The sequence below is a fragment of the Anthonomus grandis genome, chromosome 5, assembly GCF_022605725.1.
Source record: "Anthonomus grandis grandis chromosome 5, icAntGran1.3, whole genome shotgun sequence".
NCBI lineage: Eukaryota > Metazoa > Arthropoda > Insecta > Coleoptera > Curculionidae > Anthonomus > Anthonomus grandis.
In genome coordinates, this window is record NC_065550.1 from 19403402 (window position 1) to 19416016 (window position 12615).

General features: G+C 32.3%; 1 protein-coding gene across 2 annotated transcripts in view; it reads left to right on the forward strand.

Moving 5' to 3' along the window:
* LOC126735893 (probable E3 ubiquitin-protein ligase HERC4) overlaps window positions 1–12615 on the forward strand; it is a 56300-nt gene that overhangs the window by 30454 nt on the left and 13231 nt on the right. For both annotated transcript variants that reach the window (XM_050440000.1, XM_050440001.1), the window contains exons 10-15: window positions 3907–3993; window positions 4064–4243; window positions 4295–4472; window positions 4525–4807; window positions 10570–10800; window positions 10856–10964. In XM_050440000.1, coding sequence (XP_050295957.1) covers window positions 3907–3993; window positions 4064–4243; window positions 4295–4472; window positions 4525–4807; window positions 10570–10800; window positions 10856–10964 — 1068 coding nt within the window. The remainder of the gene's footprint in view (window positions 1–3906; window positions 3994–4063; window positions 4244–4294; window positions 4473–4524; window positions 4808–10569; window positions 10801–10855; window positions 10965–12615) is intronic.

Sequence of the window (12615 nt, forward strand, 5' to 3'; positions counted from 1 at the left end):
TAAAATTTACATGGGTTTTCCTATGTTCCGTTCGGCGACGCACCACCCGGTATATAGGATTTTTTTTTACTGCGAAAGACTTGTCAAAAGCTTGTTAAAACTACGCAAGAAGGGAAGCATGACCTAAAAGGAAATGTACTGAAATGCTCCGTCCGAACATTATGTGTCACCAAAATATTACGTATTATCCAATATTAGTTAAGTTTTGTAGTTTAGTATCATAGTATTCAAAAACAATTTTCGCGAACAATATATTATAAAGTATTATAAAAGAAAAGTGTAATGCTTAATCCTCAAAAATATAACTTTAAAATCAATTAAAATTAATGTCTGAACATTTTTGTGTTAGGCCTCATAAAAATGCAAATTATTTGTTTTTTGACATTAAATAAAACAAAGTTATGTATTATTTTACTTAAGATTTACTTATATTTACTTAAGAAATGAGTAATTTAATTCTACATTCTTGCTAATAATTCTTTCTTAAAATTATTATGTAGATACGAATCAAATATTATGATTGCTGCAAATATGACTTATTTAATAAGATTTTTCATAGTATTCTGTATACCCTGATACGAAAGCTCGGCAAGAACTCGTATAGTTTATGCATATTAAGTTTGATTTTTATTTGAATTTATTAAGTATAGTCTAAATGTAATTCATGAGTACAAACTATTTAATTAACTTGCCACCTAAACATAATGCGTCTAAACTAAATAATGAACAAGATAGTAATAAGTATATGAATAAATCGAAACATAAGCGAACGGTCTATGCAAACGCAGATGGGTAATGATAATTTTTGTACTTCATTAGATTACGTGTTTAAATATGGGATGCTCTGATTCCTAAGTGTGGTGCATACACGCTGGAGAACCGAGATATATGTATATCAGCTCGGAACATCGGGTTAGAGTGATTTGTATCGTTATTTTAATTTCTTATCATTCAATATTTAAGATCCTTTAGTTCTTTAATAATGTTATTGTACAACATAGTGATTACACAAGGCGTTCCAAGAGGAACCTAAGTATTAACAAACTAGTTCTATATGAGTAAGTTTAAAATACAGAAACAAAGTACACACTGACGAAATTAAAACAAAAGTATTTTTAAAGTTTTAGTTCCTAAAAGAGGAAAGTACAGTATACAGGGTGTCCGAGATAAAATAGTCCACACTGAAAATCTTGAAAAATAAATTGTTTAGCCAGAAACGGCCGAACATGTGAAATTTAATATTGAGGGGGACAATTATTGAGAAATTGCGTTTCTCTGACGTCATCCCCTGATGCCCCAGAGCCAAATTGTTTAAATCGGAATAGGAGTCGAATGATTTATTATTTACATAGTCCTATTTTTATTTGTTTTATTTTATTAATTCTAGTGAAAAATGAACTAGTAGAAATTGCAGTATTACATCTGCTCAAACAATTGCTACCGCATCTGGCGTGTACCGTTCACAAAATTTTAAAATTAGGTTAGAATAGAGACAGGTTAAATCGTGAGAGAACTTTGCTGTACAATGTCTGTTTCTCGAACTAATGCTCCTTTTGTATTGTATTGTACTGTATTTTGTATTGTATTGTACAACATAGTGATTACACAAGGCGTTCCAAGAGGAACCTAAGTATTAACAAACTAGTTCTATATGAGTAAGTTTAAAATACAGAAACAAAGTACACACTGACGAAATTAAAACAAAAGTATTTTTAAAGTTTTAGTTCCTAAAAGAGGAATTTTTATTTACATGGTGAAGTCAATAGACACAACTTATGACACTGGAGTAACACTAAGCCTCATTTATTTCGAGAAGCACTTACGCACCGACCTCAAACAATACAAATCTTAATTCTTTGTATTAATAAAAAGAGGTATTTATTAGACAATGTTTTTTTTTGTATTAATAATTGGCCGGAGCCGTACCGTAGAATGGCCTGATAGATCTCCCGATCTTAATCAGGTCATCTAATACACCAAAGTCTTTGCCACAAAACCTGACTCCCTTGAAGATCTTCGAAATAGAATTGTATTTTTGCATGCAGGTCAACGGAGATCAATTTCAACATTTAATAAAATAGGTGCTACACTTCTTTTTTTTTTCATTTAAAATAAGGTTAATTTTTTTATTCGCATTTATTCGTATTTTTTGAGAAAGAATTAATAAAATAAAAATAGGCCTATGTAGAGAATAAAATTGACAAAATAAAAATGAATAAAAAAAAAATTGACATAGGAGCTCTAGGGGATGACGTCAGAGATCCGCAATTTATGTCAATTAATGTCCCCCTCAATATTAAATGTGACGTGTGCGGGTGTTCTTGGCTAAACAATTAAAGATTTTTAGGGTGGACTTTGTCTCAGATACCCTGTACAAGAATATATAGAGTTTAAAGAGTAAGACATCTGAAGATATTTATACAGTGTGTCCAAGATGAGGATGTCTATCATGGGGATCTCGGGAGCTATAGGAGATACGAGGTTGATTAAATTAGAGAAAAGTTGCGCATTTTAGAGCCTAACAATACGTTTAGAAAGTTTTAAAATTTTGAGTAGTTCCGGAGACATTCGAGAAAAACCAAAATTTGCCGATTTCGTTTTTATTTTTTTCTGGCGTTATTTTAAGAAATATGGAAAAATAAAAGACACTTTCTCATTGCCACTTTTTAAGCTCTAAAAAATAACATTGCGAGATTTCTCGTACGACGTTTCGTTTCGAAGAAACCATCATCAACTTAATTTTCTTATATGGCGCGTAAAAAAAAGTACACCCTGCATATAATAATAGCATGTTTTTTTTACGATTACAACGATGTATGACACAATATACGCAAATTTCGATTTTTCTCGAATATATCCGAAACTGCTCAAAATTTTAAAACTTTCTAAACGGCGTATTGTTAGGCTCTAAAATGCGCAACTTTTCTCTAATTTAATCAACCTCGTATCTCCTATAGCTGCCGAGATCCCCACGATAGACATCCTTATCTTGTACACACTGTTTAGTAATTGTACATCTAGTCCGTGTCAGACTCTTTATCATTAGAGAAATAATCAACTTTAGATACTACTTGTATATACAGTCTTGAGAAATTTGTTTGCGGATCTAGGAGGGTTGTGATGATTCATGTAAATGTTTGGTGGGTGATATGTCCTGAGGGTTTGACTCACTTAATTATACTTATTATTACTGAGTAAGCTTGAATATTATGAGAGATAAAATTTTTAAATAGTAAAAATTTTTCTAAATTAAATCTACAGATTAGTAGAGCATGCTTTTTTTTGCAATGAAGGATCATGACACATCATGAATAAATATGTTATATAAACATCTGTTACGTAAAATGCAATTTTAATAAAAATCATAGGGACATATATAAACACTCGGAATAAAAACAATAATCTCCTAATTGCATGGGTATAAAACTTTGATTTAAAGATTGTTACATTTAAACCTGTTTAAGAAAAAGAATTATGTATTATAATGTGTTCTTATAAAACTTGTGAATATAAGAAACCACTGAGAGCTGAGATATTATTAAAGTTTTTTTTATAAGATTAACTTAACGGTTTTAATGTTCATGACAGTGTTTTTTGATGATGCGAGTTATGTTTATTACTACTACTTTTACTACATACTGCTTTTAGGCTATTTTGTTATACTTTTTATTGTGGTATTTTCTTATGTATTTAACAATATATCTTACACAAATAGATAAAAATAATTATTAATAATATTACTTGTTAACAGTGAGTCAGATGTCATAACTGACTTAACTTATATTAGATTATGTTTGATTTTATCGGAATATACAAAGACCCATTGGCTTTTTTTTTATTTAATTATTGTTAATATTGTCGATCTTGCTGTTTAAACAATATTAAATTTTTTTCTTTTTTTTTCAGTCAGGAAAACTGTATTTATGTAATTATCCCTTCCTTTTTGATGCAACAGCAAAGTTGCAGTTATTGGAAACCGATCAATCAATCCAGGTACATAAAAAATATTTTAATTTCATATTAAAAAGATAATATAAAACAAACAAACTTTTTATATTTTTAGATGCATAGCGCAATGCAAAACGCAGCTCAACAAGCGGTAGTAGCAGCCATGTTTAGTCCAAATCGAATGGCCGCGATAAATCAGTTTCTTATGCTTAACATCACTAGGGATCATATAGTTGAAGACACCCTTAGGGAGTTGAGCAGTGTAACCCCACAAGATTTGAAAAAACCGTTAAAGGTATTTTTGGTTTATGTTCTTGTGAAAACTTTTTGGAATTTATATTTCTAGATTAAATTTTGTGGGGAAGAGGCTGAAGATGCTGGTGGCGTAACAAAAGAATTTTTTATGCTTTTGCTGCGTGAGATTTTAGATCCTAAATACGGAATGTTTAAGGAATACGAGGAAACTAGGGCGATTTGGTTTTCTGAAAATACTTTCGAAGAAAATAGCGTATATTTTCTTATAGGTTCGGTTTGTTTTGTTCAAACATAATCCTACTTGACTATAAACTATTTTAGGCATGATTTGTGGGTTAGCGATTTATAATTTTACAATAATAGACATTCCTTTTCCTTTGGCTTTATATAAAAAACTACTAGGTGAACCAGTTGGTTTAAATGATTTAAAAGACTTGTCGCCTTCAATAATGAATTCGCTTAAAAGCTTATTGGAGTACGATGGTGACGATTTAGATGAAGTGTTTTGCCTTAACTTCAGCATCAATAGGGATATATGGGGGGAAATTGTAACGGTAGATTTGAAGCCGAATGGTGCAAATATTTCAGTAACGCAGGAAAATAAGTAAGTCTAAATTTTTTTTGTTATGGATTTATGCATGCTACTGAATTTTATTACTTTACCAAAACTCTTTATTTAAGTATGTATACGGATAAGCTTTAATCTTTAGGAGAGAATACCAGATTAAATAAAATCTGTGCAATAAATCGGAAAATGCAATAAAGCGTAACTTGTCTTAAATACTTGTGATATCTGTCTTAAAAATGTTTTCAGGTATACATAATATAGGTGTCTTTTTAATATTGCGGCAAAATTCAGGGCCGTGTTTCTTTAATGAAATCAAGCAAAAAAGTTCCTATGAACTAAATAATAAATAATATATTTATTTAGCAAAAGCTACATTCAAGAAAAACATAAATGAAAAGAAAGTAAAAGTATAAGTTGGCCATAACTGTATCAGGACACTCCGGTTTGTCCATGGATGGTCTCGGTAAACCAGAAACAGCATCCCGGCTCCAGAAATATCCTGTGAGAGGTGAACCATAAATTAAAACTAGACTTAACCTAAACATTATTTCCTTGCCCCACTTATTAAAAACACAGTTAATTGATGTTGCCTTGCCTTATAATAATAAAAATATATCGACTCAGGTTGATCGAGTCGGTTCGGTTGCAAGCAGCCAATGACATATATTTGGAGCTTGGTTGACCTTGCTGACCAGACACATTGGTCCCCCCCGTGTAACACTTAGAAACGCTTCGGTAGTTCCAAGAAGCTGTAACCAGTATCCCGGTTGGCCCAAAAATACCCAGTCAACAGATAAACCCACAATCAAGATTATGATTGGAGCGGAAACAATGTAAAACTTAATAAACTACATAATTAAAATAACATAACAAACACAATATTACTTATTCATAATATTCTCTCAAGAGCCCTCTGAATTGCTTCAAAGTAATACAATTTTTAATGTTAGCAGGCAAGTTGTTAACTAGAATTAAACCTTTGTATAGAACTGAATTATGCATTTGGGTTGTGTTACATCTGTCGACCAGTATGAAGTCTATACGATTTCTCGTATTATAGTTATGTATATCTCCAAAAACTCTTAATTTATTACAAATATAATCGGGGAGCATCTGATGTTTTAATTTAAAAATAAAAAAATAGACGTTATACAAAATTCTTTGATGTACAGACAACATATCTAGGACACTCAACATAGAGACAATAGGCGTGTAAAAACTACAATTTAGAATCAGTCTCATAGCCCTATTTTGAATTCTTTCCAGTTGGTCAGTTCTGTTAAACAATAATGTTGAACAGAACTGTAAATGACGAAGAGCAATGGCGTTGTAAAGTTTTAATTTGATGTACATTGACAAATTTTTTCCAATTCTTGTGATAAATCCAACTTTTTTTGAAAATTTTCTCATTATATAATCTGCATGAGCATGGAAATTCAGATTGGCATCGAAAATTTTTCCCAAATATTTAATTTCTTTGGCATACAAAATACTTTCCCCATTCACAGAAATCTGTATATTGCCCAAGTCTATAGAACTTAATCTAGATCTCTTGCTAAATATACAAAACTTGGATTTACTTGCATTTAAACTTAGTTTATTTCTACAAAGCCAGATGAATAAGTTATTGAGTTCAACGTTCATGACCTGTTGCAGTTGATGAATGTCTTTACCCACCACATATAACATTGTATCGTCCGCAAACAACACCACATTACACCCCCACACTACCTCCACCATATCGTTGACATGCAATAAAAATAGCAAGGGACCTAAGACCGCTTACATTACGGCACACCACGCTTTACATTAACACTTTCAGATGAACTATTTTTGTACATGACTCGCTGAACTCTACCACTTAGATAAGATTGAAACCACTTCAATACATTATGTTTAAGGCCTAACCGTTCTAATTTCCTAATTAATATTTCTCTACTCACGGTTTCAAACGCTCTCTTAAAATCCAAAAACACAGCAAGTACTAGATTATCAGAGTCAAGGGCCCTAAGAAAATTATCAACTATACGTTTGTCCTAAACGTTTTAGATTTTACACTACAGGGTGGTAACGTTGATTGAAAATTTCCTTTTTTTAATAAGTTTGATACATATATTCATGTACACATGTATTTGAGGCATGTACGCAAATGTTTTACCCGAATAATTTCATGTCAAGCTATTTATATTGAGGCGTTATGGCTATCCACAATAATAGTTTTTATTTTTTGTGCGAAAACCGTGCATTGGGCGAAAAAGTAGCAAGATACCAGGTGTGCTCTTAAAAAAATAAAGAATTCAAAAATTATTTTTATTTCAGAAGAAACCAGTGGCGTACCCTTTGCTTTTAAAAAAATATTCCGTTCAAAGCCGGTATGAACGCCAATGGCGAATATCAACATTTAAATTCTGTATAGAAAAATTACGGAGGTATCAAATTTATCGAAAAAAGTAAGTTTTTTCTTCCAATTTTACGAACCTGTAGTGTAAAATCTAGTGGAAAAACGCTCAGACCCGTCGATTTTGTTTTCGTGGAGGACACACGTTTGGTGAAAAATCTGATTTATTGATTTAAAGCTTAAATAAAACTAATATATCATCATTAGTGAAGATCAATACATTTAGCAGGAAAGTAATTTAAAGATGACGAATGAACTGACCCAAAAAAAAACTGAACTGCCAGTAAATACCTCTGTTTCGTAGTCAATACGCCACCCTGTATATTTCTCATTATATCTTTTTTACATTCTACATAAAATTCTTGACACGTTGTAATACTTAAGCCTATGTCAGCTGATGTCCGTGATTGAGTTATTTAAGATGCTATGAACAAAACAAAAGTCATTAGGTGCCAAATCAGGACTGTACGGCGTTTGTTTAAGCCAATGTAGGTTCCACACCAGCCCAAGAATGATTTGATTGCGAAAATGTTCACGAGTTAATTCATTTTTTTGCGCAAAATTATTTTTTTAAGATACTGTAAACAACAGAAATCACGCTCAAATGAGAAAATATTCCGAAGAAGGTTATGTTCAACAATGTCAAGGCCCCAATGAAAACATTAGGTGGCGTCTGACAATATTCATTGTTACCAAGTCCACAAATATAACTAGCAACTCGCGTACATAACCATGATTTTTTTTTTAAGCATAAGGTTTTAATACGAATTGAAGTTGGATTTTTGGAACAAATAAATCTTCTTTAGTGGTGTCTATTCATACTTTGATAATTAGTAATTATAAAGTGGTCAAAAACGATCCTCCAAAGTCCAAAGTTCATTGAGAAGTTCCTAAAAAGTCAGGACCCTAACCCCCATAATTTGTATCTAGAATTAAAAATACTAGGTTTATATAAAGAAGTCTATTTCAAAAATTAGTGGATTTCGAATGCATGTTATGCACACCACGGTTAGAGTCCATGTCAAAAAACCCTTTATTTATTATTATTATTATTTTTCTATATTTTTAATTTTATTAATTAACATTTTATTCATTTTTCCTATTCATTCTATTCTATTGTTGACAAGAATGAACAGAGACGGCAATAATACTATTCGGTCCAATTGTTGACGACTCTATTCATCCTTGTCAACAATATAAATAATACAGGGTGTTTCAGAACTATGGGATCAAACTTCTGGGGGGTTGTTCAATGCAAGAGAAGAATCCATTTGAGTATAGGAACCCATGTCCGGAAATGCGTCACTACGCCACTACGGCCCCAAGACGCGTTAAAATTTATAAAAAACATTAATTACCTAAATAGGATCTGCTGCATTTATTTTTACCTTTTGTACATGATACCATAACAACAATTGTTTAAAATCAACGCTTATCAATGTCAATTCTCAATGTCATGTTTAAAAATTTTATAGCTTACAATTTTTAAATATTTTTTGCTAATGGAAAACTTTACCAATCAAGAATTGACGGATATGCATTTGGCATACGGAGCAACAAACTGCAATGCACGAGTAGCATCGCGGTCGTATCATGAACGTTATCCCGAACGACAGCATCCTGAATACAAAAAGTTTATTGCGGTTTTATCGGCGGCTCGCTGAGACAGGCATGTTTAAGACCAAGATGCATGATACTGGTGTTGCTCGAACCATAAGAACGGTCGAATTTGAAGAAGAGCTTTAGCGAGTTGCCGATGAACCATCAAATAGCACACGTGACGTCGCTAAGAATATGAATACGAGTAACGCTTCTGTCTGGCGGGTACTACACGAGCAACAACTCCATCCTTACCACTTCCAGAAAGTTCAAGGTATGACTGCAGCCGATTATCATCCTAGAGTTCAATTTTGTCGATGGCTTCTGGATCACATCATTGCACAACCAAATTTTTTACGATATGTTTTGTGGACCGATGAAGCCTCTTTCACAAGAGATGGTATTTTTAATAGTAGGAATAGCCATGTTTGGGACGAAGAAAATCCTTATGCAATTTTTCCAAGAAAACATCAGAATCGTTGGTCTGTCAACGTATGGGCAGGCATTGTTGATGATTATTTAATTGGGCCATACCTTCTATTGGAACGGTTAACAGGACCTATTTATCTGTGTTTCTTGGAGGAAGTTCTCCCAGAACTCCTTGAAAATGTTTCACTAAACGTTAGACAGCAAATGTGGTTTCACCATGATTAAGCGCCGGCTCACTTTGCTGTACAAGTACGCGAGTGTTTGGCTCAGCGGTTTGGGCACCGTTGGATTGCCAGAGGTGGAGCAGTTTCTTGGCCTCCTAGGTCACCCGATTTAACGTCGCTCGATTTTTTCTTGTCGGGACATGTAAAGTCTTAGTCTACGAAACTCCAGTAGAATCAGAGCTAGACTTAATTGGACGAATAACAGCAGCATTTGAAATCATTCAAAACGAGAATCAAATTTTTAGTGTAGTCCGCCGAAATCATATGCGGCGTTTAAATCGGTGTATTGAGGTGGGAGGAAGACATTTTGAACAATTGTTGTGATGGTATCATATACAAAAGGTAAAAATAAATGCATCAGATCCTATTTAGGTAATTAATGTTTTTTCTTAATTTAAAAGCGTCTTAGGGCCGTAGTGGCGTAGTGACACATTTCCGGACATGGATTCCTATACTCAAATGGATTCTACTGTTGCACTGAACAACCCCTAGAAGTTTGATCCCATATTTTTGAAACACCCTGTATAACTGTAAGATTTTCATTTTACCTTAATTTTAAAAATATTATATCAATGTAAAACTCTCTTCATGCTTAATCATTTTGTGAAATAATGTACAGCGCGTTCTATTTAAAAACAAAAAATATATTATAACTTTTTTGTGACACACCCTGTACAATAGTGTAAGTGCTATAAGTGCGCGTTAGAATTTATTGGTATATACACTTTTGTAATATACTTGATTTGGGCAATAAAAATTTTCAGGCTGATTTTTGGCCTGTCTGTATTTATTAATTGTCAATATAGTAATACAGTCTAATAAAGAAATTATTTTGTTTTCAAAGTCTTGGTTATATATGTCAGCCTGCAAATGTATTTTTTTACATAAAACTTTTACTCAAAAACTGTTAGACTTGAATGCCGGTATTGTATAGAAGTGACATAGAGAAAATAAAAGAAAGAAAAACTCATTAAACATGTCATTCTTCGCACAGATTTTAAACACTTAAATACGGTGGATAGTTCTAATCTTCCCCGGAACATACTAACATGGTTAGCGTGTTGAGATTTAAATAAAGTAGTTTGATAAAGTGGTAAAACCATTTTTTTTTTAAATTTTTTGTTTCAGTGTATAATTTATTATTTTAGGAGGGAATATGTCTCATTATATGTGGATTATGTGTTCAATAAATCAGTCAATAATCAATACACGGCCTTCCATGAAGGTTTTATGAAAGTTTGTGATGGTAGGGTATTACAACTTTTCCATTCTCATGAACTAATGGCCATAGTGGTTGGTAACGAAAATTATGATTGGCATGTTTTGGAAGAAGTAGCCGAGTATAAAAATGGGTATACATCCTCAGACCCGACGATAAGGTTAGTGTTACATGTAGACTAACTTTAATTTATGCTAATGTAAACGGTTTTATAGATATTTCTGGGAAGTAATCCATGAAATGTCCCTTGAAGATAAAAAGAAATTTCTTTTGTTCCTTACGGGAACTTACAGAATTCCTATTCAGGGGATGAAAGCTATTAAGGTAAGTGATTATGAAAAGGCTAATGAAAGACTTTCGAATCGTTATTTATGCATAATTTTGAATAATAATAATAACAGAATGCAAAATATTTAATAAATTTATTACAAAATACTTTGGCTTTGATCAAAAATGTCTTATTAAAATATAAGTACTTGGATGCACTTACATTTTATATAGTATCGTGTCTCTTCTTTATGACTTGAAAATTTATCCAGTATCTCGTCTTGACTAGGCATCTAGTCAATTTATACATTTGTCCCCAAATAGAGTTAAAAACTGTTTGAATCAGTATGATGTATTGATATGTAGAAAATTGGGTATATTTATGCTGCCTTGCGATGTCTTCCCTTCTTCAATGGAATTACTATCAACTTGTACCTATTTATCTTTGACTGGCATTCATCACTACCTATTACTTGGACTCATCTTTCCAACTATTGTTTTACATGTAATAGCATTATAACGGTAAAAGTCATAAAAAATCCGACCCTTCCCCAGTCTTTCCTGGAGCGGTTCTTCAATAAACAATCTGGGTTTTTGAGAAATCAGGAATTGTGGACTGTAAATTCAAATTGATCCTACAAAAACTTAAACAAACGCAACAATAATATCATTTAATAGTTCTTAAAATCTCATATTTTTGCCAAACAAGATTTAGAGTAACTCTACATAAAATAAAAGGATATATGTATTGTAACCACTTTTTATTAGATTTTGGCTTTTAATAAAAATTGACTGATGTTGAAAGTCTTTATTAGAGTAACGCATATGCCTTCCTTATCAGTCTGGTGAACATTAATTGGTGGTGGGTTGGCATGAATTATTCTAGAGCTGTTTACCTTTTAAATTGTGGGCGCTATCCAGTTTGATCTGTTTATTTAAAGTACAGTTGAAAGAACCTTTAACTGGCAAATTGGTTCTTACATAAACAAAAGGATGTAAAGAATTATAACACATAGTAAAACACAAAATAAGCCTTAATTATTAACACTATATTATAAAATATGCAAATACTGGTCAATGTTCATTGTTTAACCTTTCACTTAAACAAATCATTGTTGTTAAAATCATAATACAGTTTATTCTTATTGTTAAAGTACAACCGTTAAAAATACTGTACGAAAATAGGATAGTGAAATTAAAAAGGTATTGAATAAATTATTAGGTAGTTATGCAGATTACATAACATTGTAAATTGCCAAGAAAGCCAATATGACTAGTCCCAAAACCGAAATAACAATAACAAATCAGAAATCGTACACGTTCCTCTTTTTTACCTGGTAACCTTATCTTCTTTACCTGGTAACCCATTGTGCAGATTCAAGGGCAGCAGCTGACTAAGGTCCAATCAGTAACGTCATGAAGAGGAAATCTGGAAAAAAAGGAATGGATTATGATGGGAAATAATAAATTAGAGCTTTGAGCATTGAGATCGCTTGGGATGGTCTTGGGATGGCCCTTAAGACTTAATAATTCGCTGAAGATCTGGCGTAAGACCTTACTTAAACCCTTACCTAAGATCTCACTTAAGATATGATCACTAAAATTAAAACGTTAAAATTAAAAAGGCGGCCTTAAAAACCATGAGAAAAGTTTTACAAAAAATAGGAATCAAGCTCACCTCGAGAGGGTCTTTTATAAAGTGTATTTA